This window comes from Doryrhamphus excisus, chromosome 3 (genome assembly GCF_030265055.1).
Source record: "Doryrhamphus excisus isolate RoL2022-K1 chromosome 3, RoL_Dexc_1.0, whole genome shotgun sequence".
Taxonomy (NCBI): Eukaryota; Metazoa; Chordata; class Actinopteri; order Syngnathiformes; family Syngnathidae; genus Doryrhamphus; species Doryrhamphus excisus.
This window is the reverse complement of record NC_080468.1, coordinates 16,273,624-16,301,304: the sequence shown is the minus strand read 5'-3', so window position 1 is coordinate 16,301,304 and position 27,681 is coordinate 16,273,624. Positions and strand designations below refer to the sequence as shown.

The following is a 27,681-nucleotide window of genomic DNA, read 5'->3' as shown; positions in this document are numbered from 1 at the left end:
CGCAACGACATCACGACGCGACGACATCGCCAGCCAAACAAGTCAAATGTTAAAGCTACTAAATTTTTAAATTTTAGTGGGCCCTAAGTGTCCTTTATTTCCTTGGCCAACCCGCTTTTCTGAAGATTTCAGGAAACCATCAAAGATGTCCTCCTGCTGATGAAACCAAAGCCGGATGGGCCTGAAATGGTGCCTTCAGGTTTGCGTGTTTGTTCCGTCCCAGGGCAATGCGATCCACATTTGTTTTTGTCCCCTGCAGCCCGACGCAGCAGGAAGCTGACAATCAATTTTGTTTCCCCTTCCTCTTATGACCTTGACCGGGCTCACGCCAGCGGGATGGATAGACATTGAAGATGCCAGGAAACATCTAAATGTGCTTTTATTTTTGCTGCAGACCAAGAATACTGATATTAAATTAATTCTATAAGCATGATTCTGAATGAAATATATTTACATCATGTAGAAGAATCAGAAAGATATTTACATGTCTTCAGTTGTAGAAAGCCAAAGTGGGAGGAGTTCATGTTGCAGAAGAAGATGTGAGGGAAAAGGATGGCAGATGTTCTCCATGTTTCAGGACAACGTGGTCCAGATCAGTTGTTGATGGGAGGATCAGGATGGACATGACGGGTTCACCACTGAGAAGTCCTGTGCAGGACGTCTCCCTGCAGGAGACAAACGTTAAAAACCCTCGTCACCCGGACGCTTTGATGTCCAGGAAGACGCTACGGTGACATCATGCACCTACGCTGCTTCCGTTGAGATACACAGCGCTGGACGTGTCGCCGTGCTGCGAAGGAGCGGACCTAATGCTGTCGGCCACAGAGTGGGCGGAGACTCTGGGAATGGTGGTGTACGACATGTCTGGCGGGTTCTGCAGGAGAAAAAAAAAAACATGTCAGCTTTCACGATGGAGCCCAGATCCCACAATGTGTACTCACCACGCTGGCTTTGGTGATGAGGGCGAGCTCGGTGGGCTGGTACACGCTGCTCCTCAGCTGGCCCGTGTAGCCGCTGTACGGAGACACCGGCTTGGACCCTGGGGGGAGGGGGGGCGCAACATGTCGTCATGACTGTTCAACACAACACTCATGCAAGCTGTGGCTGTCCTCTGGGGTGCCGAAAATGTGAGAAGACTTCACACTTTGCGGAGGAAACGGTCACCGTGGAGACCACGCAAACACAGCACGGTTCTGATGGGAATGGGAGGCGAGGGACGATGCGGTTAGACATTAACAGGAAGCTCCCAAACTCCCAAACCTGTTGACTTTCTGCTCACGTTGGTCATGTGACCTTTTTCGACAATCATTAACCCCGATTTTCACCACCAAAAGCCAACCATTTGCATAAAACAACACGGACAGGCCGTCCAATAACAATGTTTACCTTACATTGTTTACCTTACCTTCATTTGTGCCACAAATAGATTTGTGACTATCTGCTGGTCCTTGCTCATAAACACATAACGTGTGTGAATTTGTCACATGGCATCGTAACACTGCTTCCCAAAACACTTCATACGCACCACAGAAGAAGAAGATGCAGCAGGAAGGATCAGTGTTGGCAACTTTGATGCTTCATAGTGACAAATCTAGAAACTTCTTCTGGTCTTATTGGACACCTTTAGAGGCTTTAGGTTGAAATCCATCACTCTTCCTCAAGCCACAACCGTGCCCCCCCGACATCCAAAGCCCTCAAATGCGGCTTCATCTTGTGTGAGACATTTTAAAATACCAAAGCATGTGTGATATGGACAATTATGCTAATTATGACATCATTAAGGCCCACCCCAATGTTGACGATGCTTTTATAGAAGTGAGGATGGGCGGGGTCAAAGTCTGCATACCTGGTCCAGGCTCGTCCATGGAGAAGGCCTTGTTTTCCATGAAGACGTTGTGAGGGTTCTGCTCCTTCAGGATGTTCTCATAGCCCACGCCTCGGCTCGGGTACGAGTCTTCCCCAAAGTCGGAGCCGCTGCCATCGCTCTGAGAGCAGCAAACTTGTGGAATGGTGAGGAAGACGAGGAAGACCCAGGCGTTGGCCACTAGGGTGATGGCAAGTGTGGGGTCGTCCCACGAGGGCTCGCCCCTGCCTTGGTTCCCATAGACGTACATGACGATCCACGCCACCCAAATGCCCACGGACAGGAGGCCACTCACAAGGATGAGAGAGCCCTCCACCTTCCACTGCTTGTGTTTGCCCGCCATGACGCAAACGCTGGCCGCCAACACGGCGAGAAGCAGTACCATCACGTAGATCAGCGCCATGGCGAAGTCCTGATTAGCGATGTTGCAGGGCGTGGCCGTAGCATCGCTTGGCTGTGCAGTGAAGTTGAGTGGTGCCAGCGGGTGGCGCACCACCGTGATGATCAGCCACTCGGTGTTGATGATCACCTCCACCAACCACAGCGCCAACACGCCAAGACACGAGGTCCAAACCCGAGGGGCTCTGTTGCTCCGGGCTAGCATGTTCAGCCTGACGGCCTGCACCAGGAGGCAGGAAAAGCAGCCCGCAAACAACACGCCGAACAGGAAGCGGCGTGAGGCGCAAGTGGAGAAGTCTTTCCCCACGATGAAGGCGAAGGTCAGGCCAAAGAGGCCGGCCGTGCACACCAGGAAGACGGCGTGCAGCGCCGCCGAGTTCTTGCGGTTCCTGTCTTGAGTGAAGGGCACGTTGGCGAGCAGCGCGATGAACAGCACGAAGGAGAAAACCACGCCGGCCGTGGCCAGGGCCTCCAGGACCACCCCCCACACTGAGGCCAGATCACACAGGTTGTAATATATGGAGTCCACGCCCGCGCCGCATCCCTCAGGACGGCTCATGTTGAGGGCCATTGCGGCACCGACGACCACTTCCTGTTTAGACGCAGAAGCGTAACAGTTAAAATACAAATACCAAGCTGTGAGGAACTAGCATGTTAATGTTTAACCGTGCACAAATATTCACATTGACTGAAAGTGTAGCAACACTTTAAGCCAAACAAACCACGAACAAGGGCTCTTCTTGTATAAAGTGTGTGTTTAAACATTACAGCTTCTGGTTTATGTTCACCAACACATCTGCTAGCCACGCTAGCAAGGTCAATGTGGCAGTTACCAGGGCAACGGCGCACCTTGGCACGCTTGTCATTTCCAAAACATTCATTCATCGTGACATCATCATGCTAAAGTAGCTAGCTGCTAGCACCGGGCTCACGCGCTGATTGAACGCTAGCTGCTAGCATTAGCTTACAGATCGGTAGTACTTTGATGGATTTTGTAAACTTCCTGTCCCGACAAAACACTTTTACGTTCACTATTTATTATTTCCTTCTTGGAAAAAATATTACTTTTTTACATTTGACAGCAAACTTCTAATGAGAAGTGTAGAAAAGTGGGTAAAAATGAGTAAACACACAAATGGGTTAATGTGATAAAATCACGTACCTGACGGGCTCAATCAGCGTGAGAAAAAAGTTTAAAGGACAAAGAACATCAACAATCCAACAATCTTTCTTCAGTCTGCGTGGAAATGAAATGAATGACGGTCAGCTCTGAATGTTTGGTTTTATTTATTTTTTTAGGAATAGATCCTTTCGGAGAGTCTGCTAACGCCTTGAACACAGCTTTGCTACAACTGACATTCTGGATTCACGCGCGCACACACACACACACACCTGGCGAGGAAGAGAAGAAGCGAGTGTGCGGCGACCCCTGGTGGTGAAACGTTGGTACTGTGTTGTAATCGTGGCTGAATTAGAACAGCATGGCTGTAAAAAAGAGTCAGCCTTTTATTAGTATTATTATTAGTATTGATACACTATATTATATAACGGCATGAAATTACTTATTCTACGGCTTATTCACCAAGAGGCTTGTGGTGACGTCACTGCAACCTGCAGCTACACCCTTAGCTACTAATTACTAAATACTGTAATTTTTTTTTACTGTCAATTAACTCGTGAATTATTCATGTTTAGCCATTCTTCACACCTGCCACTGCTTCGTAGTTTCCCTCATGTCCACAAGAGGGCGCTGTTCCTTTCTATCACAAAGGCCAAGTAATATCCATCCATCCGTTTTCTATGCCGCTTATCCTCACTAGGGTCTGGTAATATGTAGTAATAATAATAGTTTATTAATAATTGATGATTTATTTAGAATATTAATGTCATGTACACACGCCACATGTACTATGCTCCTTTAATCAGGTTATAAATAAAATAGCACTTTGTACTTTATTTGATGTTGGTTTGTGTCGCCCAAAATGGAAATGTACTCACTGAGCGAGTGAGTGTGTGTGTTTAGCCAAAGCCAGGATCGTGCTGGCGAGGCAGCGAGAGGTTGTTTGAGAAGGCGGAGTCACATTTCACGACATCTGCACTTTGTTTGCTCGGCAGGCCGAGCTCAGCCGGACACATTTTTTAAAGCCACGGCGGCCATGTTAGTCATCAGCAGCAGGATGTATTTTAAATGTGCCGTGATGGCAGCGATCCTCAGGTGATGTGAGCGAGGGGCACGGGGTCGTCCAGGCACGGGGGGGTAGACTCCCGCTGCCGGTGTTTGTCGTTCACGCCGCACGCCGACGCTTCCAGGCGGCGAGGAGGCTGCGTGGCTCCTCGGAGAAGCACCGCCTCCCAGGCGGCGCGGCGGAAGGCCTTGCTGACAAAACAGTAGAGGAAGAAGTTGACGGCTGTGTTGAGCATGGCCACCATGTTGGAAAGGTCGTAGGCCAGGTGGACGCGCCAGTCGCGGTGCACCGAGGACACGTGCAGGTGGTAGATGACCACCACGGTCCTGGGCGCCCACAGCACAGAGAAGGCGGTGGTGACGGCCAGCAACATGGCTGTGGCCTTCCCGAGGCGGCGCGGCGGGGCCCCCTCGGCGCCGGGCTCCCTCCGCTTCGACCTCAGCCTGCAGAGGATCATTGAGTTCAGCACCAGGAAGATGCTGCACGGCAGGAAGTAGATGATGGTCACGTGACTCCAAATGAGGGCAGCGTCCAGCGGTGTCGGCGGGTCGGCATTCCGCCACATGTCCGACCACCAGAAGAACGGCACCCCGGAGGCCAGCGAGCACGCCATGACCAATGCGATGATCCTCCAGGCCCGCGCCGGGTAGCTGATTTGACGGTGGAGGAGCGGGTGGCACAGCGCCACGTAGCGGTCCACGGTTAGGGGCACGGTGGACCAGATGGAGGCGTGGTTGGCCGCAAATTCGGCCGCGCTGACCGCGTGCAGCAATAGGAGGGGGACCTCGCGGTGGAACACCGCCGTCTCCAGCAGGAAGCCCACGAAGATGATGAAAAGCTGGGAGAGAAGGTCTGAGGCGGTGACGGCCAGAAGGTAGCAGTAGAGCGCCCTCTTGGTGCGGGAGGCCAACCTCCACAAGACCACCGCCGTCAACACGTTGACTGCAACACCACAGAGGAAGAACATTTGTGATGGCCACGCTACTGAAGAACCACGTGGACAAAACATCCCAAATGTTCCTGCGTACCTGGCAAGCCCACACACAGCAGAACGCTGTAGTAGACCACAGGGATGAAGCCCAGGACACATTTGGACTTGTGGATCTCCTCCGGCTTCAGGCTCGGCTCCTGCCGGACGGTCCCGGTGACGTTGGGCCACTCCACCATGACGGTGTTGCTGTATGAGGACAGACGGAGAGGAAGCACGCCAACGTTTGGACAAGCTGCTCAAAGTGTTTTCATCTTCTGGTCAACACCAGATGGACCCTCCCGACCCCCCATTAGCCTCCTCACCTTTTCACCTGGATGACCTCCATGCTGTTTTTCTACTCACTCCATGTGCAGGACAACGCGGACAAGGATGGGGGGGTCAATGTGGTCCAAACTTAAGACATCTAGCTGCGCCCATCAGATGATTGACAGCCTTCATAACTTTTCATGTTTCACCACGGCAACACCCTCACGTTCCAGCTGGGATGAAGACATCCTTCAGGGTGTCGGATGAGCCTCTGAGAAAACATGACACTCAGCGTGTCCTCAAAGGCTGCGGGGGAAGACCGTGTCCTGCCCCCCCCCCCCCAAATGTCCAAAACATGTTCAGCCATCTCATACCGGACCCCTTACCTTATGTCCACGACACCCCCGGCTGCTCGTTCCCAACCAGAAGACGAGAAGTCAGTGGACTCACCAGCCAGCCCAGAGTGAGCAGAGAAGAGAAATGAAGAGGATGGGAGAGGGAGGGGGTGGGCGGAGAAGCTCTGAGAGAGGGATGGACGTAGGAGAAAGAAAACATGAAGACAACATCGAGTCAACATCAAAAAGCGACGAAGAAACTCACAATTTTACTACTTTTTTTTTTACTACTACTTTTGGATCAACATTTGCAATAAAAAGCACTGTTGTAATTGTTAGATTAAATTGAGCTCCGGAACTTTCCCATCCTCGTTTTAATTTCCAAAATAAGCTTTTGAAAATGAGCTAGCTTACCTGACACACTGCCATTTTGGGGACACATACTGCATCAACATGGCTTCTTATATTGAGTTCAAGCTAAAAGTCAGCTAACGTCCATAGCTTGTTTTCCATGAATTAAGAAATATAGTAAGAACAGATAGATTGTAATATTAGACAACACGTCACTAGCATGTCACTACTTATAAATTGCTTGAAAATGTGCTTTAAAGGCATAAATAAGCTTTAAGAAATTAGATACCTTAACTGACAGACTGCCATTTTGGGGACACACGCGTCACCGTGTCTTGTTATGGGTGACGGATAAAAGCTAGCAAGCCTTTGCAGCTTGTTTTCTGTTAATTCATGGCATAATTATAGTAGGAATAACAGAATTGTAATATTTGGCACTCCACTAATCCATTGTTATTGTTCAATTGCTTGAAAAAAAAAGTAAGCTTTAGGAAATGACCTCGCTGACCTGACACTGCCATTTTGGGGCCGCACGTGTCATCATGGCGTTATATGGCTTGAGGCTAAAAGCTAGCTAGCTTCTATAGATAGTTTTCTTTGATTTCATTGAATAAATATAGTCAGAAGCGTTTAATTGTAATATTTGACACATTACTATTAGTAAATTGCTTGAAAGTTAGCTTTAATGGAAAAAAATAAAGATTTTGGAAATGAACTAGCTTAACTGACACACTGCCATTTTGGAGACATGGCCTTATATGGGGCAAGGCTAAAAGCTAGCTTCCATAGCTTGTGTTTTCTGATTTTCATTGAATAATTATAGTCAGGAGAGTTGAATTGGAATATTTGACACATTACTATTAGTAAATTGCTTGAAAGTTAGCTTTAATGGCAAAAAATAAAGGTTTTGGAAATGAACTAGCTTAAGTGACACACTACCATTTTGGAGAAATGGCCTTATATGGGGCAAGGCTAAAACCTAGCTTCCATAGCTTGTGTTCTATGATTTTCATTGAATAAATATAGTCAGAAGAGTTTAATTGTAATATTTGACACATTACTATTAGTAAATTGCTTGAAAACTAGCTTTAATGGAAAAAAATAAAGGTTTTGGAAATAAATTAGCTTAAGTGACACAGGGCTTTATATGGGTTAATGCTAAAAGCTAGCTTCCATAGCTTGTGTTCTATGATTTTCATTGAATAAATATAGTCAGAAGAGTTGAATTGTAATATTTGACACATTACTATTAAGTAAATTGCTTGAAAGTTAGTTTTAATGGCAACAAATAAAGGTTTTGAAAATGAACTAGCTTAACAGACACAGGGCTTTATATGGGTTAAGGCTAAATGCTAGCTTCCATAGCTTGATTTCATTGAATAAATACAGTCAGAGGTACAACTGAACGTATTATTTGACACTCTATGAGCACATTCAAATTGTTAAGTGCTTTAAAATAACTTTAATGGCAAAAAGCACACTTTCGAAAATTAGTGCGCTTACCTAACACATTTTTAACACATTTTGGGGACACACACGTCAGTTTGTTTTTTAGGAGTTCATTGACAAAATATAGTAAGAACAATTGGATTGTCATATTTCACATGTTATTAAGGCATTACTATTGCTTTAAAATGAGCTTTAAAAGGGAAATTACATTTAATTACATTTAAAGTGTTTTTGGGAGACAATGCGCCACCTGGTGGACACAGTGTTCAAGTACAACAACTAAGCCACAGAGCTGCAGTCGACCTTCATTGTGACCTTCACATTGTTGGATCTGTAAGGTGAAAAAAAGATATTTCCAAAAAGGTTGCAGGTTCTTTGGGGAGCAGCTGGGTTCTGTAGGTCAGAGGAATTCTACAGCTCTACATTCACTAACGAGTAATTTCAAATCATTACCATTATTGATGGTGCTAACGAGGCTTGCTGGTGGCTGTTGTCATAACAACCATAAAGTTTACTGGGTCACCTTAAAAACTTTTTAAAAACGATTTTAAAATCTTTTGGGCGACTTGAGTCTCAGGGGGGGCAGGCGTCGGCTCTTATCAAGGCTGCGTCGCCAACCACATTTCCATGGAGGACATCTCTGGCTCCACCCACCGGTCGATGAAGCTCGACTGTGACAAGAAGAGCCGGTGGCCCACATTCCAAACACGTCAACCTCCCGGGCTAGCAGGACGCACGCACGGAAGGAGAAGAAGATGGAGAAGAAGGAGAAGACTGAGAAAAAGATGGAGATGTTTGCCAACATCTGCGTGCTTCTTCTGGCTTTGGGTACTCGGGCGGCAACAGCAGGTACTTTCACTTTCTTTCACTTCGCAGAAAAAGTTCTCTCGTCAGTTCCTGCACGGCGGCTCCGGTCTATCGCCGGTTCTGGAAGTTTCTTCCTGGGTTGCTTTTCGGAGAACACTTAAGTGTTTGGTAATGGTGGGACTCCCATCCAGATGTTGAAGCGTCAGAATGAAAATGCGTTTGGTGCCAAGCCAAGAAGCCGATCAATACATCAATCAATACAATTAAATGTGACCCACAATGTGTCGGATCGGATCAATGACCCGATGTCCCACTAAGCGGATCCAGACAACAGAACCGTGTCTATGTTCCACGGATGTTCCATGTCCCCTTTGTCTCAACCCCCAGGCCCGCTGAAGGTGGATGACGACCAAGATGGCGGCGGCGTGGACGCCATCAGCCACTCGCTGGCGTTGGTGCAGCGTCTGGAAGCGCTGCTCCTTCAGGGGAACGGTAGCGATGTGACGCTGCGGGTGGAGACCCCCAACGCGGACGAAGTGAAGCTGATCCCGGCCCACGCTTTGGTTCTGTCGCTGCAGAGTCCGGTTTTCCAGGAGTTGCTGCTGACCCGCAACGGCAGCATGCTGACGCTGAGGGAGAGCGCCGACTGCGCCGCCATCTTTGACAAGTTTGTCAGGTGACAACAAACAAACGCGCCCAGTAGCTTCCTGCCGTGCTCGCTCAGCATCCGCTTTCCGATCCCACAGGTACCTCTACTGTGGCGACATCTCGCTGCGTCTGAACCACGCCATGCCCCTCCACCAACTGGCCTCCAAGTACCAAGTGGGGGCACTGCAGCAGGGCGTCACACGATACATGACGCAGAACCTGGCTAGGGACTCGCCATCGGGCCACGTAGCGGGATGGTATGAGTATGCGGTGCAGGCCGGCGACGTTGTGCTAAGGGACGGGTGCCTCCAGTACCTGGCGTGGAACCTGTCGTCGGTGATGCAGAGCGGCGAGTGGGTGGGGCTAAGCAGCCAGCTGCTCATGTCGCTGCTGCAGCGTTCCGACTTAGTCCTGCAGAGCGAGATGGAGCTCTTTGCGGCGTTGGAGGCCTGGATCGTACACAACCGCCCCGACGGCCTGACGGCGGAGAACGCGCTTAGAGCCGTGCGCTACGCCATGATGCCGCCGCGCGAGCTCTTCCGCCTGCAGACCCAGTCGGCGGTTCTGGCCCGGTATCAGGAATCCGTGCGGGACTTGCTCTACATGTCCTACCAGTTCCACTCGGCCTCGCCGGTGCACATGGCCAAGTTCTTCGACGTCAACTGTAGTCTCTTTGTACCGAGGAACTACCTGGCACCACTGTGGGGGTCCTCCTGGGTCATCAGCAACCCCACCCGTGACGACCGCAGTACCAGTTTCCAGACGCAGCTCGGACCCAGCGGTCACGACGCCAGCAAGCGGGTCACGTGGAACGTTCTGTTCTCGCCACGCTGGCTGCCGCTCAGCATGAGGCCCATGTACACGGAGACCGGTGCCATGCAGCCCACTCGGGTGGACGGGGGGCGCCCCCGTATCATCATCACGCCTGCCACGTCCAGTGCCGACTTTGCCGGAGTCAGTTTCCAGAAGACGGTCCTGGTACTGGCCCAACAGCAGGGCAGGCTCGTGGTCAAACACGTGTACAACTTCCACCAGAGCACCGAGGAGAACGGCGACTTCCTGGCCGAAGCCGACCTGTACCGCCGCTCCTCGGAATACCTGCTGGATGGATCCCTGCTGCTCCACGTCATGGTTAAACCGCTCTACCAGAACCTCATTGCCACCAAGAACTGAGCCCACATTCCCAATCGGAACCATGCCTTTGGATCTCCTCAAACCTCAACTGACAAGCGTGTTGAGGCGCCACCTGGTGGGCTGGTTACTAAATTACACCACTTGACAAAAATATCACGATTGACAAAGAATCTGCCTCCAAACAAGTCGGAACCAGCTGGTCATGTGACCAACCATCAAAGGTTTGCTGTGACCATATTTGGACAAGAAGGCCGCAGGAAAAACACAGAAGAAAATGCGATTTTGTCAAGAAATGAAAAAAGGAAAGGAGACTTCCAAAGTGGATCAGCAGGAAGGTTCTGTTTGGGAAAAGCTGTTTGCTGTCATGTAATGGTGCTATTCTACTTTCTATAGAATTCTATTCTATATTCTATTTGATTCTATTCTATTGTATAGTCTATTAGTCTGCTGTTTGGTGCTCCTTCAGTTCTTTCTACGTGAATTAAATCATTTGTGTCCAAATACTGCATTATTCCTTACTTTGTTACTATCAATGTAATGAAGGCATGGGACTAAGGACTACACTTCCCATGATGCATCACTCTCGGTCGAGCAGGAAGCGCTTGCCTGCCCTGGTTCTGCCGAGATCCAAGTTGGGAGCACAGCCGCCCGTGTCGGCCCGCCATGTAGCTTCGCTGCACGGCTCCTTCGTGCACGACGCTCGCCATTGCAGCGGCGCTCCGTGCGCGCACACGCACGCGGCGGACGTGCATGCGGACCGAGTCTTTTGCGTTGTGCATGTGTGCTGCACGAGCCCCATCGCGAGGCTCCATGGAGGGCGGGAGCGAGAGGGACGGCTCCCCTCCCCGCCACCCCGGCAGAGGACACATGTCTCAGGCCAAGGGAGGTAAGGACATGCACGAGTCGCCGCGTGCACGCGCGAGGAGGGTCACTTGCACTTCCGGCTCGGCGCGTTGGCTGGTGCACACTTCCGTGCTGACACCCTGCGGCGTCGTGCAAAAGCAGCGCGCGTGCACGACATTGCATTGATGCATTGGAGCCGTGCAGGGGTGTGGGTGGTGGTGGTGGTGGTGGGGGGGGGGGCAGCCGGGGTCACGTGACAAGCTGCAGCTGTCAACTTCCTAGCGCGTGCGCGTCCTCGTTGCACACTTACACAACCACCTGTGACCTTTGACCCGATCAAGGAAAGCTGTTAGCTCACATTCTTCTTTTCCTGCAAACGGCATCCGCACGCACGTGCACACGCATGGATGCATGCAAGCCCCGCCCACTATAGCTCCAAGGAAGCTGATTGAAAACGCTAAGGCTAAGACAATATGCTAATTAGAATGGAATTCCAACGAGGAACATTTGGAATAGTTGGAATTCCAGCTGGAGTGTCTCCTTGCCAACCAGCGTGACGTGCGCGCTCATTGCACTGGTTATCTTCCTGCTCGTGCACGTCTCCTGCCGCCTCCTGCTGGATTCCTGTGCTCATCTGATGCTAATCAGTGCTCGCCTAATGAAGGCCACGCCCCCTCGTGAGCTCCTTGAACTGGCCAGAATCTCATGGAAGTATGAAAACTCATTGAAGTTCATTGGAGCTCATGGAATGGTGCTTCTATATGCTTCCATGAGTTAGTCAGCATGGAATTCCATGGACGCCTTCCACCTTCCCAAACAGAACCTTCAATGGATTCACTTCAAACTCCTGGAAGCACGTAAAAGTTCATTAAAGGTGTCTGACTTGTGAATTCATACGTACTTTTCATCCTCTGAGGGTACGGCACTCCAGCGTCACGATGTGTCAAAGGTCACATGATCAGCACCCTGCTGGTCAGCATGTCAAGCGGTCGTCCATTTTGACATGGAGTGACACATCTCCCCATAAAGACAACCTTTGTTTTGTGTTTGCAGGCAAGAAGAAACCTGCTCTCAAACTGTCCAAAGAAGTCTTTGAGCAGCCTACTGCCGCACTGTAACCCTTTCACCACTCAATCATGCATTTATTTAGTCACGTATTCATCATCACTCATCATTCATTCACTCACTCACTCATTCATTCACCATCAATTCACTCATTCATCATCCATTCATTCAACCATCATTCATTCATTCATTCATTCAACCATCATTCACTCATTCATTCAAGTTGACATGAATTCACTCAGTCATCATTCATTTGTTCATCATTCAATCACAGGTCACTGATTCACCAGTCTTCATTCAACATTCATCCATCCACTCATCCACCCTTCACGCAGTCATCATTCATTAACTCATTCATCATCCAGTCATTCATTCTGCAGTTATTCATCATTTATTCACCCCGTCACTCATTCGTTCTCATAATCATTGTTCACTCATTTATTCAGTCGCGCATTCATCAGTCATTCATCCACCCACTGACCCATTCGTCTTTCACTCATTCATCACTCAGGCACACATTAACTCATTCATTTATCATTAACTCATCTTTCACTCATTCATCATTCACTAGTTCACTCATTCATTCTTCAGTTAGTCATAATTCATTCACTCACTCATTCACTTTATCAGTGTTCACACATGATTCATTTGTCTTTCACTCATTCATCCTTCATTCATTCATCACTCAGTCATTCATCATTCACTCATCAGTCGTTCATTGACACTGTCATCTTTCACCCATTCATCCTTCATTCATCACTCAGTCATTTGTCATTCACTCATCAGTTGTTCATTGACATTGTCATCTTTCACTCATTCATCCTTCATTCATTCATCACTCAGTGATTCATCATTCATTTATCATTCACTCATCAGTCGTTCATTGACATTGTCATCGTTCACTCATTCATCATTCACTCAGTCATGCACTCATTCATTCTTCAGTTGTTCATAATTCACTCAATCATTCTTTCATCATTGTTCAGCCATTCATTACCCACCCACTCATCCATTCGTCTTTCACTCATTCATCCACCCTTTATGGCTTATTTATCATTCAGTCATTCATTCATTGACAGTCACTCATTCACTCATTCATCCCTCATTCCCTCACTCAGTCATCATTGACTTATTCATCGTGTAATGAGTCATGTGTCCTTGTCTTGCAGGCCGCCAAGAGATTTAGATTCCAAAGCTTGTGTGACCATCGGCGACAAGGTAACATCTTCCTACTCCTCCTTCTTCTTCTCGCTGCGGACACAAACATCACGTCTTTGGAACGGAAATACGTTCAAAACCTTCCTCTCTTCCCGCCTTCCTCTTGGCCAGCAGAATTTCGAGGTGAAGGCTGACGACTTGGAGCAGATCAGCGAGCTGGGCCACGGCGCGTACGGCGTGGTGCACAAGATGAGACACGTCCCCAGCGGCGTCATCATGGCGGTCAAGGTGGGCATCAAAGCATGAAGGCGTTCCAACGCACGTCAACGAGGCTTGTGTTCTCTCAGCGGATCCGGGCCACCGTCAACACGCAGGAGCAGAAGAGGCTGCTCATGGACTTGGACATCTCCATGAGGACGGTGGACTGCTTCTACACCGTCACGTTCTACGGGGCGCTCTTCAGGGAAGTGCGTGCTTTCATTCCACTTGAACGTTTCGACGTCTGAATGGTGGAGCATACATTGTTGTTGTTGTTGTTGTTGCCAGGGCGACGTGTGGATCTGCATGGAGCTGATGGACACGTCCCTGGACAAGTTCTACAAGAAGGCCATCGAGAAAGGCCGCACCATTCCGGAGGACATCCTGGGAAAGATCGCCGTCTCGGTGAGTCTATGATGATCTTGGTCAATGAAGTCTTTATCCATGGAGCTTTTTCTTCTGGTTCAGATCGTCAAAGCGTTGGAGCATCTTCACAGCAACCTTCAGGTCATCCACAGAGGTCAGACAACATCTCTGAGTCTGGTTGGTTGCTAAGCGGTGGCGTCACGGTGGTGTCACGGTGGTGTCACGGTGGTGTGGTGTCTGCTCGCAGACGTCAAGCCTTCCAACGTGTTGATCAACACGCAGGGTCAGGTGAAGATGTGCGACTTCGGCATCAGCGGCTACTTGGTGGACTCGGTGGCCAAAACCATGGACGCCGGCTGCAAGCCTTACATGGCGGTGAGATGCGGGTACGTCACGGCGTACGTCTTCAGTCACATCACGTGACCGTTGTGTCCCACAGCCCGAGAGGATCAACCCTGAAACCAACCAGAAAGGCTACAGCGTCAAGTCGGATATTTGGAGTTTAGGAATCACCATGGTATTTGAACACACCGTCCGTCTTTAAGACGTCAGCCTGGTTTAGTGTAGCTGTCATCTTGTTTCTCCAGATCGAGCTCGCCATCCTGCGCTTCCCGTACGACTCGTGGGGCACGCCCTTCCAGCAGCTGAAGCAGGTGGTGGAGGAACCTTCGCCTCAACTTCCTGCTGAGACGTTCTCCCCCGAATTTGTGGACTTCACGTCACAGTGGTACATCTTTGTGCTTTTCTTCGATGGCCAACACTGCTCTTACACGTCTTCTTCTTGGCTTGTGGTTCGCAGCTTGAAGAAAGTCTCCAAAGAGCGTCCCACCTACGCTGAACTCATGGTGAGTGTGCACCTCGGACACCGGGGGGCGCTGTGAGACCTTTGGGTGGCTGACTGTGGTTCTCCTCCTCAGCAACATCACTTCTTCACCTCTCACGAGGCCAAAGAAACCGATGTGGCGACCTTTGTCAAGGTCATCCTGGGGGACTGAGTGCCCCGACCCCTCCCCCTTTGTCTCGACTCCGCCCACCCCGTGGAAGGTCACGTGCACGTGTGTGTGTATACGTGTGTGTATCAGATGAATGAAATGTAAACCTGCAACTCACATGTACTCCTTTTTCGTTGATTGTTTGATTGACATATTTATTTGAGTGTTCTTGAGGTGGGCGGGGCCTGAAGAAAACGTCATCAAACGTCCCTCTCACTCATCCGACTGACTGACCTCCGTCACTGGGGAGGAACCTGCCCCCCCCTCTCTCCCCCCGTCCCCCAGCTGCTCAAAGACTTTCTTCTGTCTGCTTGTTGTGCCGCCTGACCTTTGAGCTCTGTTGCTTTGCTAGCATGTGGCCTCTTAGCGATCAGAGATGCTACGTGGAGACGAGCTCTCACTCCCGTCAAGACTGATGACTGTTTCGAATTTTAGATTGTGTGCAAACGCCAATTAAAAAAAACAAAGTATTTTTACACAAGGACTGGTCTTGCTACATGGAACACTATACAGTATTGCAGTAAATCACCCGCGCAGTAGTTGCAGTGGCGGGTCTAGCGATGGACCGTACCATCAGGGTCATGGTGCTGGTCTTTGTGTCAACAAAACAAGGAAAAGTTTTAGAAAGAAGAGGAGAAAGGGGCCAAGGAAGGGCGTCATTCAGACCACCACTGAGTAAATGCCATCATAACTCCGCTTCTTAACACACTTCATGGTCTGCCAGAGAAGAAGAACACGTTGCAGGAAGGATCACAGGTGCTAACGTGAGCGAGACTCCTCTACAGTAGATGCTCTTTTCCAAAAAAGCAACCAACAACAAATCTAGTGATAACTTTCCGGTCTCATGTTTGACTCCATCTTGCTTTTTAGCTTATTTATGACATCATCTAACACCCGCCCCTTTTCCTTTTGACAGCCGCAATGGAGGTAAACGCTTGATGTGCTGACTTGCGGCACCGGTCGGCGTGGGAAACGGACTCCCTGAACTTCCTGTGAACGTGGAAAAGAACAGACGTGCGGCGAGAGACGACGAGGAAGTAGAAGAAGAAAACTTTAAAAAAACGAACACAAGCAGCCTGAGCGCCTCCCGCTGGCCACCTGCTGCGATTGCGGCGTGTTTTGTGTTTATATTACTCTTCCTTCCTGGACAGGCGCTAGGTCAAAAACAAAAAAGAAAGAGTGGGTATAAAAAAAAAGTTGACCACCAAGACCGGCACCCTTTCCAAAAACCACACACACTGCAGTAGAACCAAGGCGTCAGTATTCTGCGCGCTGATGATGTCATGGAAAGTTGAAAGCCATTTCTAATGAAAGGCAGACGTTGTCTTGGGGGGGTTTGAACATTTACGTGTAGTTTCACCTTGCTAGAAATATTCTATGATTGCATTCCACTGACCTTGTCTTAAAAGTTACATAAGTCCCGTCGCTCCAGTCATAGTAGGGACGATTTTTATACGAGCCAGCCAGGGTCGGATGAGGGGGCGGGGCTTGATGGAAGCCGTTCGTGGTAGTAGTGGTGGTAGTAGTGGAGGGGGGTGTACACCTGCCTCCTGAGGGAAAAAGGAAGAAAACAGGATCTAAAAATCCAACAACATCCTCTAACCCCCCCCCCCCCCCCCCCACAAACCCCAGGAGTCTTTGTCCTGGTCATTCAGCCTATGACACACACACACACACAATGACCTCAGCAACAATTCATCACTTCCGGCTTCCCCTGAAAACTGCTGATTCATCATCTAATCTTTAGGGAGTTTTTAAGTACAGGGAATTTCCTAAAAATCATTTTTTTAAATCCGGGAAAAATTCACACGTGCCATTATCAATCATCTTATTACGTTAGCGTGCAGCTCGCCCGGAATCATTAATGTGGACACACACACACACACACAGGAAGTGACTGGTAACCAGGAAGTGGACAAATGTGTTAAGAAGCGTTAAAGCTGAAGTGTTGAGCCATCAATATCAACATCAACATCAACTCGGACTTCCTGTTTCCACACGCTTTGGCGGGGAAACCGCAGTCCCCACATGCACGTACACGCCACGTGCACAGCAAAGAGGGGAATGACCATATTTGGAACAACATGTCACTGGTGATTGATGTATATGATTAGCGAATGAATGCATCACAAAGGAGTGCAAGTTGGCCAATCAAGTCCACCACGTGCAGAAAGGCGGGACTTAAACAGAAACAAGAAAATACAAATAAAGATAATTTAATTAATTTCAGTCAGACAAAGTGGATGTTATTTTTTCTATATTTTCATATTTAAGGAATCACATTAATGGAAGCAAAAATGTTCAACTTATATATAAATGACTCCTATAGAGCAGCTACACACAATAACCAGCACAGAAAGCTTTCTAGTTATTCCAGTTCCTGAACCTATTCAGCTGTATTTTGCTGTCTGTTTTAATGTATTGCACCCACGGCCCACTGGGATTTTTCAACCGAGTGTTCCCAAAAGAGTGGTCGAGGTTGGCCGCAGGCTTCCACAGCGTGCACACACAGTGGACTTGCGAAGGCGCGCTCCAGCCGCGACCCTCTTGTGACCGCTTGTTGATGAGTAAACTCAAGGTGAAAGACACACTTCCTGGCTTTCTTTTTTTAATGCGCGCTGCGCGGGAATCCGGAGCAGAGTTACAATGCACACAAAAAAAAAAGTATTTTTAGCATCACAGACAGAAGTAACCTTTCCTGCATTACTCCAGTAGATAATATGATAATATAGCTAGCACTATCTCAACCACACAAGCTAGCTTGTACGGAGATTTGTTGATTTATATACAGATGTGCGATACTTTTACGCTAGCTTTATTCACTTTGTATGGATTTATTTCAGGAGGAAAATGCTACTACAGTAAAGCTCGGATATATCGGATTCAATTGTTCCCACTGGTTTTGTCCGATATAAGCGAAATCCGTTATATGCGTATACCGGAAAATGTCCGTTTTACGCATATATCGGATTTATATCCGGGATATGCGTAAATCGGATTTTATCCGTTATAAAAAGGCACTTCCTTGACTATGTTTCCAATGTACCTGGACGCGCAGGCAACGCTGCAAACGCTGCAAATGACGTCGTATAGCGGCCTGTCACGATTCGGCGAATCGGAGCGCCACGATGCGGCCATCCGATATATGCGAGGGAAATTTCATGGAAATGCATTGGAACGGGACTGGAGATTTTGTCCGAAATAGGCGAAATCTGTTATAAAAAATCCGATATATGCAATGAATTTTTATTGGAAATGCATTACAGAAAAATTGGTTCTTTTCTTACTGTATTTGTAAAAAACCCAAAACAAAACACATTTATTTTGATGTTAAACAGCCATTTTTTGTGTTGTGGCTGTGTTTATATTTTGGCTAAATATATACGGCTAAATTTGTGTCAAAGTTGAAGTGTATCTTCTCACAAAAAGCAGTTTTTCTCCCTTTTTTGTTGAGGTTCCATATCAATGTTGCCCTAGAATACAATATATGTATGTGTGGACGTTATACAGTAAACCTTGGATATATCGGAAATTCGCTCACAACGGACAGATAAAAAAGAACCAATTTTTCTGTAATGCATTTCCAATAAAAATTCATTGCATATATCGGATTTTTTATAACGGATTTCGCCTATTTCGGACAAAATCTCCAGTCCCGTTCCAATGCATTTCCATGAAATTTCCCTCGCATATATCGGATGGCCGCATCGTGGCGCTCCGATTCGCCGAATCGTGACAGGCCGCTATACGACGTCATTTGCAGCGTTTGCAGCGTTGCCTGCGCGTCCAGGTACATTGGAAACATAGTCAAGGAAGTGCCTTTTTATAACGGATAAAATCCCATTTACGCATATACCGGATATAAATCCGATATATGCGTAAAACAGACATTTTCCGGTATACGCATATAACGGATTTCGCTTATATCGGACAAAACCAGTGGGAACAATTGAATCCGATATATTTGAGGTTTACTGTATAACACCACAATCTATTTACAATTTTCAACTGAACTGTGTGTGCACAGTTGCGTGGGAAAGTTCTGATAAAATGCTCTCCTGCCACCAAATGTGCTCTCTTCTATCGTGGAGTTGCATCATCACCACTTTCTGCCTTTGGTGTGAAAAAAACCCCCGTAAAGGACGTATAAATACGTCTTTGGGAGCGGATTAACAGTTACAATAAGAGTTATTCGAATCTGCAAAAGGCAGCCATATTGTTTCTTTTCCAAGCATGAGGCTGGAATTCCACACACGCAAACCTTCAACTTCCAGGTGATCCCTAAACACTCTAATTTGACCACAGCTGTCAGCAGCCATGATGTCTTTTGCTGAAACGTCACTGTTGCGAGCCTCACGTGTGCGTCTTATGTTGATGTGGTGTCAGGTGTGTCGACCTTCAGTCTAGCAGAACCAACAAAGGAACCCGAGACGGGATCAACACAGCATCCCCATGTTGGAGGTCACGGCGAAGGGGTCAGGCCGAGTGACCCGTGAGGTTTACTGGACCATCAGCTGCTGAAGCGGATCAGAACTTTTAGCATGGACCTTACTGACAAGCTAACACGGTTGCTGAAGTGGGTCGGCGGGTTTATGTGTCATTGTGTCAGTTCTCATTGTGTTTGTGTGATGTCTTACACTGTGTGTGTGTGTGTGTGTGTGTTCACAGCAAGCAGCTGTTTCGCCCTCTTGACCCGTCACGTTTTTTCCGTGTGAAAAGCCCCCGATCATGTTCCTTGACGGTTCCTCTGGTTAACCAGACAGCAAGGTGTATTTTTGGAGAAGATCTGCTTGGAAACCGAAGCGCTGGCCTTGTTTTGTGCATCTGCAAATAGCAGAGAGCTCATCCCGATGGACGGAAAACTCGCATCCATCCAACCATGGTGCGTGAAAGGTGAACGGGTCCATGTGTGCCCCCCTGGGTTCCAGAAACGCTCATTTTGGGGAGCAGAGGACGACACAGGAAGTGGATGCTGTGTTTCTCATTCATTGTAGAACTCTTAACGGGTTGTAAACAAGGTCATGCTAAGCTAACGCTAATGCGCTCAAGGCATGTTGTTAACGTGCTAGTAGTAGGTCAGCGCTCTTTGTTTGATTGACAGGACATTTCAAGGCCCTTTGAGAACGTGACCTAAACCCCTCGTGAGACGACATGTTTACCACATCAGAGACGTCGCTAAAACTTCCTGAAGGGGGCGGAGTCACAGATACAATATAGGCTGCGTGACCACACCTCCTTCACGTATGAACTGTTTTGTTTTGTTTATTATAAACATGAGTCGGGCTTCACAAGTCAAACGTGAGCATTTTGATTGGCCCGTCTGCGAGGGGGCGGGACTCCAGCGTTGCCCTGCGGACCAACCATCAGCGACAGGTGGACAACGTGCGGCCTGTAAACAGCCACAGCTGGTTCCGTCTATTGTTGGGTCTGTGAGAGCGTCTCAATCCGCCCGGAGACATTTGTACACCCGCCACCCCGTCCCCACCCGTCCCCCCCGACCCCACCCGTCCCCCCCGACCCCCGTCTACACACTCGATCCAAGCATCACGTTATATTTTGGCTTTGGGAGAGCGGACCTTCAAGAAGTAACAGGAAGTGAGCCGGTCAGCTGACGAGTGATCTCAAATTCAAATAAAAGCGTTTGACCTCTACGTCCGTCTTTGGAGGTCACTGTTACAGGAAGCGGAGAGGAGGATGTGTATCTTTTTCCTGGCGTGTAAATTTAGACGGCAGCTGTCAAAGGTGGAAGTGTGGAAGCGCGCAGGAACCCTTCTCGACGTGTTGGAACCTTAAAACACATCACTAGTAGAAAAACGATCATGTGACCTGTCTTTCATCCATCGGGCATCTACGTGGACACCCCTTAGCTTAGCATCACTACGTCACAGGGATTTAGAGTAGTAGCAGTAGTAGTAGCCATACTGTATATATTTACATTTTGCACTGTTGGAGCTTAAGGAGCTTCTCAGTAGAGCAGGGGTCTCAAAGTCAATTTACCTGGGGGCCACTGGAGCTAGGGTCTGGGTGAGACTGGGCCGCATCAGGTTTTCAAAAAAAAAAACAATTAAAAAAAATGCATTTATTAAAAACAGAAAAATGAATAAACTTTGCTTTGGTTCCGATTTTCTACAAGAAAAGCTCTGATAAAACATTCCACTGTTCTCAAATATCTTCATTTTTATTTTTCTACACAAAATAAGATGAAAAATCAAGAAAACAAATCAAGAATAAAGAAAATCAATCAATCAGTAATAAATAAATATAATAATAATAACAACAAAATGGCAAATAATAAAAACTTAAGAAACCACATTTGATATTTATGCTGTATGGTATCATGTACCCAGAAAAAAATATTACGTTTGATTCATGTTCATGTTAAAGGTTAAATAACTGTTAATAGTTATCCTCCCTATCCGTGTGGAAGTGGTAAGTTTTGGGCTATTTAAGTTTAAAGGAAATAACTTAGAGGCTACCGTTTAGGTCGCTAGCTCTCTAGTTTGCGAGTTAGCATGTGTCTCAAGACCCTGCAGTTGCGCAATATGTTGTAAATAAAAAGAGTATAAATGTGACTATAGTCGTGTTTTGTCATGTCTACAGGGCTCTAATAATGCTTTGTTCATTTTAATCTGAAAAAAATCATTTGTCTACCCACCAACTATATGTGGTTTCTTAAGTTTTTATTATTTGCCGTTTTATTATTATTATTATATTTATTTATTACTGATTGATTTTCTTTATTCTTGATTTGTTAATTTATTTTTCATCTTATTTTGTGTAGAAAAATAAAAATTTAGATATTTGAGAACAGTGGAATGTTTTAACAGAGCTTTTATTGTAGAAAATCGGAACCAAAGCACTGAAAAAGTTGGTATATTTTTCTGTTTTTAATAAATGCATTTTTTTTTTTTGATGCGGCCCAGCCTTGCCCAGACCCTAGCTCCAGTGGCCCCCAGGTAAATTGAGTTTGAGACCCCTGACCTAAGCCATTTTTTAGTGATGAACAAAAAATACTACTAGTTTATACTTCAGTGTTTTACAGTATATGTTTTATACTTTAGTGTTTTATGTGACATAAGTGTATACTTGACTTGTTTGATATGTATTTTATAGATATTAATATTGTATATACAGTATATGTGCAGGGATTTGGCCAGTTGTTGGAAACAGGTGTGCGAGGGGAAAAAGGGTGTGACGGCCGTCACAACAACCGGCGTCCGCTTTTAGACTGCCTCACTGTCATTCAGGGATTCCGAAGTGTTTGGGCGTGTGCGGCAGGAAGGGGCGCGGCCGCTGCGCTGCAACACGACACTTGCCAAGAGGTGCCAAAAATAACATTTCCATCCCGCGATGGCGGGAAAGGTCACTTCCTGTCATTGTCTGACTTGTTGTTGTCGCCGTGACGCGGCGTGGACCACCGCGCGCACCTGCTGGAAAAGTCAGCATTCTGATTGGTCCGAAACGATGGAAAAAAAAAAGATGAAAAGTCATGTGACAGGAAGTGCCGCATCCCACCCACAACATCAAGTTTACTTACTGTCCATCCCCACCTGGACTCTTCCTGAGTTGCTTCAGTTCTCAGTAGAATATTCCAGAGGTGAAGGAAATCGGCAAGCAGCCAACAGGAAGTGGAAAATTTTCAAACTTCATTGTGAGAAAACACACCATATCTCCATCTTACTCCCTCAACAATCTTCGTCACCACCACCTCTCAGCAAAATCATCATCATTTATTCAGCCTATCGTCCACTACCCATCCAATCTATTTCTTTCAAAATAAAAGTCACTGAGTGACCGAATAGAGTCGAAACCACATGCTACCTGCTAAGTACACAAACCGACTAACTGAGCTTTACCACATACGACGAAGACGACTAGCACCGGACTGTAGCCGGTGGTGATGATGGCGATGGCGACGATGGCATCGATCCGGCGGAGGCCATCTTTGAAAGCTTGTCAGGCCGTTGTGGCGCGGCACAATGGAGGCAATGACTCAGAAGCACATGGCGGACATTCTTCAGCGCTTTTGCCAAGCGGACATTCTGGTGGCCGTCACATAAAAGGAGGATCACACGTGGAATTTGTCGAACTCGGAAGCTTCATTGTGCTCAAAGCTGCGCTCCTCGTGCAGGTAGAAGAGCCCAGCAAACAAAGCGTTTGGTCTTTGGTCCACATGTGTGAGCAAACATTAGCTAACTGCTGTGATGGGTTATGCACGACAGATGCTAAAAACAATCCACTCAATATGCTTAGCTAACATCTTAGCTTTGTGTTATAGCCAACAAAGCTAATTAGTCTCATTTCTGATTAATTATATGTTTAATTAATTATCGTGTTGTGTTTAATTGTGCCTGCGCTGCTTTTTTTGTCATGCTAGGTGCCGACGCTGCTAACGTGGTGTCAAATATGAATCGTTTTTCTGTTTATGTTGCTGCAGTATCATAATAAAAGTCAATACAATACGTACTGTAACTCCAAACTACTATAAAATACGCACAGTATTGTAACAAATTCCTTCATAAATATCTGATTGTGTTAGCACTTAGCTTTAGCAGGTCCGAGGCCGGCGAAATGAGGTTCCGGGTGTCCAATCTCACCGTCCAATTTCGTGTTTCAGCAGCTGTGCGAATCATGAACGAATCGTTCATACTCTTATGAACCGGGACTCACGGGTACCCATAAGCTGCATCACAAAGTCGACAAAACGATACGGCGACTCGAGAAGACTCACGAGTCACTCCCAGTCCAGCGACTCTCACGAACCCGAGTCATTACAAGCGATTTAGTTTATTATGACTCCTTCCAAATCAATACCTTCGCTTCAGTCATCCTTTTACTCCTCCGCACTTCCTGTGTCACTCACTTTGACACGGTTTCACAAGTCACGTGATCATGAAAAAATCAGCATTGTTTGCATTCCATGGTGTACCTAATCAAGTGTCCCGTCAGTGTGGTGGCATCCGTGTGAAGCAGGAAGTGTGTGTGACCAACATTACAGTTGTGTTTGAAGTTCCGTTCACACACACACGCACACGCACACCTTCATACAGGAAGTGGCCTCAATGGCTCTTTCCTGTTCGCGGCTTTCAATGAAGGATTCAATAAATAAAGGAACGATGAAGCGGTGAGACAGGAAGTCTACTGTCGGCGTTCCCAGCGGTGCGGACACACACACACACACTCACAAAAAACAACAACAATGTGACGCCATTTTGATTTTTATTTTCTTCTAAAAAAGTGTGAAGCAAATGTATTTACACATCATGACATAACCTGTAACCCCAGCCTTGTTAGCCGGTTAGCAGGATGCTAGCCGGCGCGCGTGTCTTGCCTTGGCGGAGGTCTCCTCGCCACAAACACACAAACCTGATAGCACTTGTACAGGTGGGTACCAAGTCTAAAGAACATGAGCAGTGACAGCCTTTGGCACCTTCTAGAACATTCAGATTGTCAGTGAAAGGTTCTGATGGGTCTTTTCTGAGACCAGCTCACCATCGAGTCCTTGTACCATTCCCACAACGGACCCGCTCCTTGTCACGCGGACGGCGACGCGGGGAAACGCCACCCACGTCCCGAACACGCGGCGGTACCGTTCCCAATGTCAAATTTGCGACTCCCTCCTCAGCGGTTCTATCCGCTCCTGTTCGGTCTCGGAGACGCTGTCGGCCTGCGTGCCGTCGGGGCCGACGCTGCCGCCGTTGCCCTCGTCCGTGTCCTCTTTGCTCTCCAGCGCCATCTCGTTCTCGTAGCAGAAGGACCCGGAGCCCGATAGGATGTACTTGTTCCGGGCCAGCTCGCGGGCGCTGCAGCGCGGCGTGCCGCCCACTTCGTACGTGGCGTGGAAGCGCGAGTAGTCCACCTTGTAGTAGCTCTTCTCCTCGAAGAGCACGGGCTCGAAGCGATGACCCCACAGGATCTCGGCCGCCACGTAGGAGCTGCGGCACTGCGTGGTCATGGCGGTGGCCTCCACCATTCCCTCCAGGATGACCACGATCTCCAGCTCCGAGGCGCGAAGGTCCTGCTCGCTCATGTCGTACAAGGGGCTGTCCTCGTCAATCACGTGCACCACGGTGATGGGCGACACCAGGAAGATGCGGTCCACGCCGCTGTCGAAGCCAACGTTGATGTCGGTCTGGTCCAGCGGTATGTACTCGCCTTCGGGCGTGGTGCGTGACCTGAGGAGCTGCGCCCGAACGTGCGCTTCCACGAGGTGACTCCGCCGCAGGTTGCCCACCCGCCACATGAGACACAGCTTGTTGTCCCTCATGGCCACCGTGGCGTTGTGGCTGAAAAGCAGCGTCTCGTTGCGTTTCTTGGGCTTGGCCATCTTGGCCATGACGGCGCCGATGATGAAGGCGTCGATGACGCAGCCCACGATGCTCTGGAAGACGACCACGAACACGGCCACGGGGCACTCGTCCGTCACGTAGCGGTAGCCGTAGCCGATGGTGGTCTGTGTTTCCACGGAGAACAGAAATGCGGCGGTGAAGCTGCTGACGTTGGAGACGCACTTGTGGGCGTGGCCCTCCAGGTCGCCGTGGAAGATGGCCACCAGCCAGAAGACGCAGCCGAAGAAGAGCCAGGACAGCAGGAAGGCCAAGCAGAAGAGCAGCAGCATCCAGCGCCAGCGGATGTCCACGCAGGTGGTGAAGATGTCGGCCAGGTAGCGCTGGCCTTTCTCGCCCACGTTGACGAAGCGCACGTTGCAGTGGCCATCTTTCTTCACGAACCTGCTGGCCCACGCCGGCCGCGTGTGCACTTTGCCGTTGGCTGCCGTCAGGTTAGCGACCGCCATGTTGGCCTCTGACGACACCACGCTGTAGCGGCCGCCTCGTACGCTGCCCATTGCCTCGGCCTGGGGGCGCGGGGGCGCCGCGCCGAATACGGCAAACGGTCCCGCTTTGCGGAAAAAGTCTTGTGGAAACACTTTGCGAGGACGGGGTTCACTCCACTTTCACGAGGTGGGAGGGGGGGTGGCCTCGACCTTGTCAAGGTGGTCTGCAAAGGACACAAACAAGGAGCACGTCAGTGGACACTTGATTAGGTACACGCAATATGAGCACCAGGCTGGGTTTTGCGTGTCAAAGGTCAAAGCGTAGAGGAGGAGCCGCGGAAAGGAGGCAGGGCCGCAGCTTGTTGACTGTAGGAACCTCCTGAGACCTCACAGGAAGTCTCCTGTGAGGATTCACAAGCTTCATCATTAAGCGGTGTCGTCACGGCGACAGCATGGACCTGTTCTAGCATCATCTTCATCATCATCTTCATCATCAACATGTTTGAACCTCACAGAACCTCGTAGCCGTTTTTTGTGGCATGCCGGCTGCTTCAACACACACACACACACACACATAGACACATACACACACTCCACAGACAAATGCTAACAGGTGCGGGAGGGGGGCTGACGCAACCACGCGCACACACCAACAAAAACGTTGAGTGAAAAGTTGAAAGAATTTCAACTTTTAATCCCGAACCAGAACCATCAGGTCATCCAAGTCCAGAAGCTCATCTACCTGTTGCTCATGCGTGCACGGCCCGCTTCAGTGCACGGAAGCCAAAGTCCGGCCGGTTCGGGCCCGCGCGCTCATCCGAGTCTTCTTCGGTCTTTTTTTTTTTTTTTTTTTAGCGGGCTGGAAGGAACCGCGCGAAGAGCGGCGCTCCAGTCATGTCCGTGCCGGACCGGGGTCTCGGTGCTGCCTCGCCGGTCTGGTCCAAAGCGTTTTAAACGCCAGGCGCGAGTTGGAACCGCCCCCCCACCACCCCCCCTACGAGGCCACGCCGCGCCCCCGCCACTGCACGGCGCGGTCGTGCACGGCGTGTGTGCGCGCGACGCTGAGAGATCGCAACTCGTTAAGGAGTGTGTGAAAGCCCACGTGGCCTCCTTGGTGAAGATGAGGATGATAAAGCTGAGGCCAACATGAGGTGTTGATTGACATGAGATATTGGAAGGCAACCAAATGAGGAACATGAGAATGAGATGTTTATATGTGCTCCCGTGTAAATCATCCACCAGCCGTGATAAATAAACCTTGCTGGGGTTCCATGAGACTTTTCCACTCTTGTGCCTGTCCACCTGAGTGCCACACAGCTGAGTGCCACACGGGGGCGCCGTGGAGTTAAGCTTCGGCGTGGAGGACCTTTGCAAGTCATTGACCTCAGCAGGAAGATGACACAGCTGAGATGAAGATCAAATATGACCACGTGACACTTCCCCCTGTCTAAGATGTGGAGCACATATGACAGCGGAACAATGAGATATGAGAGCGTTGTGCGAGATGAGGAATGCCAAATGAGAACTTCACGCATGATGAGAGCATGAGAACGTGATGGGACATAGTGGAAGATGAGAATGGATGAGAAGATGCATGATGAGAATGTTCCACTGCAACCAAGACCTGGTTCTTAATGAGGTCCGAAGTCCAGCTACTATATGCAAAAGCACCAAGGGGGATGAGACTATGACAGGAAATAACATCCAATTGCCGAATCACTGTGGGCAATGCTAAGAGCTAATATGCTAAATAAAAGTAAAATAAATAAAAAATAGTAATAAAAAAAAATATTTCCCCTACTTATAACAGGAAAA

General features: G+C 48.5%; 5 protein-coding genes across 9 annotated transcripts; 2 read left to right on the top strand and 3 right to left on the bottom strand.

Moving 5' to 3' along the window:
* Positions 1-52: 52 nt before the first annotated feature.
* On the bottom strand, positions 53-3,627 carry gprc5c (G protein-coupled receptor, class C, group 5, member C). Of its 3 annotated transcripts, XR_009129030.1 has the most exons (6): positions 3,426-3,627; positions 1,847-2,855; positions 942-1,039; positions 745-874; positions 485-665; positions 53-388 (listed from the first exon to the last, which is right to left on the bottom strand). XR_009129030.1 is itself a non-coding variant. In XM_058067019.1 (5 exons), the coding sequence occupies exons 2-5, from the start codon at positions 2,832-2,834 to the stop codon at positions 613-615; spliced, it is 1,269 nt and encodes a 422-aa protein (XP_057923002.1). In that variant the 5' UTR covers positions 2,835-2,855; positions 3,426-3,627; the 3' UTR covers positions 480-612. The 3 variants fall into 3 exon arrangements, 2 of the variants coding, with proteins under 2 accessions (XP_057923002.1, XP_057923003.1); XM_058067019.1 differs by lacking the exon at positions 53-388 and having other exon boundaries at positions 480-665; XM_058067020.1 differs by lacking the exon at positions 53-388 and having other exon boundaries at positions 480-665; positions 749-874; positions 3,426-3,625.
* A 203-nt stretch (positions 3,628-3,830) lies between these two features.
* Positions 3,831-23,695, bottom strand: gpr142 (G protein-coupled receptor 142). 3 transcript variants are annotated; one of them, XM_058067022.1, is made up of 6 exons: positions 22,630-23,695; positions 16,489-16,642; positions 6,073-6,206; positions 5,743-5,957; positions 5,478-5,626; positions 3,831-5,391 (listed from the first exon to the last, which is right to left on the bottom strand). In XM_058067022.1, exons 4-6 carry the CDS (start codon positions 5,763-5,765, stop codon positions 4,475-4,477), a joined length of 1,089 nt encoding a protein of 362 aa, XP_057923005.1. In that variant the 5' UTR covers positions 5,766-5,957; positions 6,073-6,206; positions 16,489-16,642; positions 22,630-23,695; the 3' UTR covers positions 3,831-4,474. The 3 variants fall into 3 exon arrangements, with proteins under 3 accessions (XP_057923005.1, XP_057923006.1, XP_057923007.1); XM_058067023.1 differs by having other exon boundaries at positions 22,949-23,695; XM_058067024.1 differs by lacking the exon at positions 22,630-23,695 and adding an exon at positions 20,739-21,074.
* Positions 4,233-10,899, top strand: btbd17a (BTB (POZ) domain containing 17a). Its single transcript, XM_058067018.1, has 3 exons — positions 4,233-8,670; positions 9,016-9,304; positions 9,375-10,899. Exons 1-3 carry the CDS (start codon positions 8,577-8,579, stop codon positions 10,447-10,449), a joined length of 1,458 nt encoding a protein of 485 aa, XP_057923001.1. The 5' UTR covers positions 4,233-8,576; the 3' UTR covers positions 10,450-10,899.
* On the top strand, positions 11,031-15,560 carry map2k6 (mitogen-activated protein kinase kinase 6). The gene is made up of 12 exons (XM_058067021.1): positions 11,031-11,296; positions 12,307-12,367; positions 13,488-13,536; positions 13,651-13,764; positions 13,824-13,943; positions 14,023-14,139; positions 14,203-14,254; positions 14,348-14,475; positions 14,540-14,617; positions 14,688-14,827; positions 14,900-14,945; positions 15,018-15,560. The coding sequence occupies exons 1-12, from the start codon at positions 11,161-11,163 to the stop codon at positions 15,093-15,095; spliced, it is 1,119 nt and encodes a 372-aa protein (XP_057923004.1). The 5' UTR covers positions 11,031-11,160; the 3' UTR covers positions 15,096-15,560.
* A 599-nt stretch (positions 23,696-24,294) lies between the features above and the next one.
* kcnj2a (potassium inwardly rectifying channel subfamily J member 2a) lies at positions 24,295-26,799 on the bottom strand. The gene is made up of 2 exons (XM_058066915.1): positions 26,609-26,799; positions 24,295-26,090 (listed from the first exon to the last, which is right to left on the bottom strand). The coding sequence occupies exon 2, from the start codon at positions 25,936-25,938 to the stop codon at positions 24,694-24,696; it is 1,245 nt and encodes a 414-aa protein (XP_057922898.1). The 5' UTR covers positions 25,939-26,090; positions 26,609-26,799; the 3' UTR covers positions 24,295-24,693.
* Positions 26,800-27,681: the final 882 nt, after the last annotated feature.

What these genes read in the sequence shown, in the direction of transcription:
- btbd17a (XM_058067018.1), top strand. Translation starts at nt 8,577, where the DNA reads ATGGAGAAGAAGGAGAAGACTGAGAAAAAGATGGAGATGTTTGCCAAC. An exon ending in TACTCGGGCGGCAACAGCAG is followed by an intron (nt 8,671 to 9,015) that starts GTACTTTCACTT and finishes CTCAACCCCCAG; the next exon opens with GCCCGCTGAAGGTGGATGAC. An exon ending in ATCTTTGACAAGTTTGTCAG is followed by an intron (nt 9,305 to 9,374) that starts GTGACAACAAAC and finishes CCGATCCCACAG; the next exon opens with GTACCTCTACTGTGGCGACA.
- kcnj2a (XM_058066915.1), bottom strand. Translation starts at nt 25,938, where the DNA reads ATGGGCAGCGTACGAGGCGGCCGCTACAGCGTGGTGTCGTCAGAGGCC.
- gprc5c (XM_058067019.1), bottom strand. Translation starts at nt 2,834, where the DNA reads ATGGCCCTCAACATGAGCCGTCCTGAGGGATGCGGCGCGGGCGTGGAC. An exon ending in CATGGACGAGCCTGGACCAG is followed by an intron (nt 1,040 to 1,846) that starts GTATGCAGACTT and finishes CCCTCCCCCCAG; the next exon opens with GGTCCAAGCCGGTGTCTCCG. An exon ending in TCATCACCAAAGCCAGCGTG is followed by an intron (nt 875 to 941) that starts GTGAGTACACAT and finishes TTTCTCCTGCAG; the next exon opens with AACCCGCCAGACATGTCGTA.
- gpr142 (XM_058067022.1), bottom strand. Translation starts at nt 5,765, where the DNA reads ATGGAGGTCATCCAGGTGAAAAG. An exon ending in GAGGTCATCCAGGTGAAAAG is followed by an intron (nt 5,627 to 5,742) that starts GTGAGGAGGCTA and finishes GTCCTCATACAG; the next exon opens with CAACACCGTCATGGTGGAGT. An exon ending in GCTGTGTGTGGGCTTGCCAG is followed by an intron (nt 5,392 to 5,477) that starts GTACGCAGGAAC and finishes GTGGTGTTGCAG; the next exon opens with TCAACGTGTTGACGGCGGTG.
- map2k6 (XM_058067021.1), top strand. Translation starts at nt 11,161, where the DNA reads ATGCGGACCGAGTCTTTTGCGTTGTGCATGTGTGCTGCACGAGCCCCA. An exon ending in GTGTGACCATCGGCGACAAG is followed by an intron (nt 13,537 to 13,650) that starts GTAACATCTTCC and finishes CTTGGCCAGCAG; the next exon opens with AATTTCGAGGTGAAGGCTGA. An exon ending in CCACCTACGCTGAACTCATG is followed by an intron (nt 14,946 to 15,017) that starts GTGAGTGTGCAC and finishes TCTCCTCCTCAG; the next exon opens with CAACATCACTTCTTCACCTC.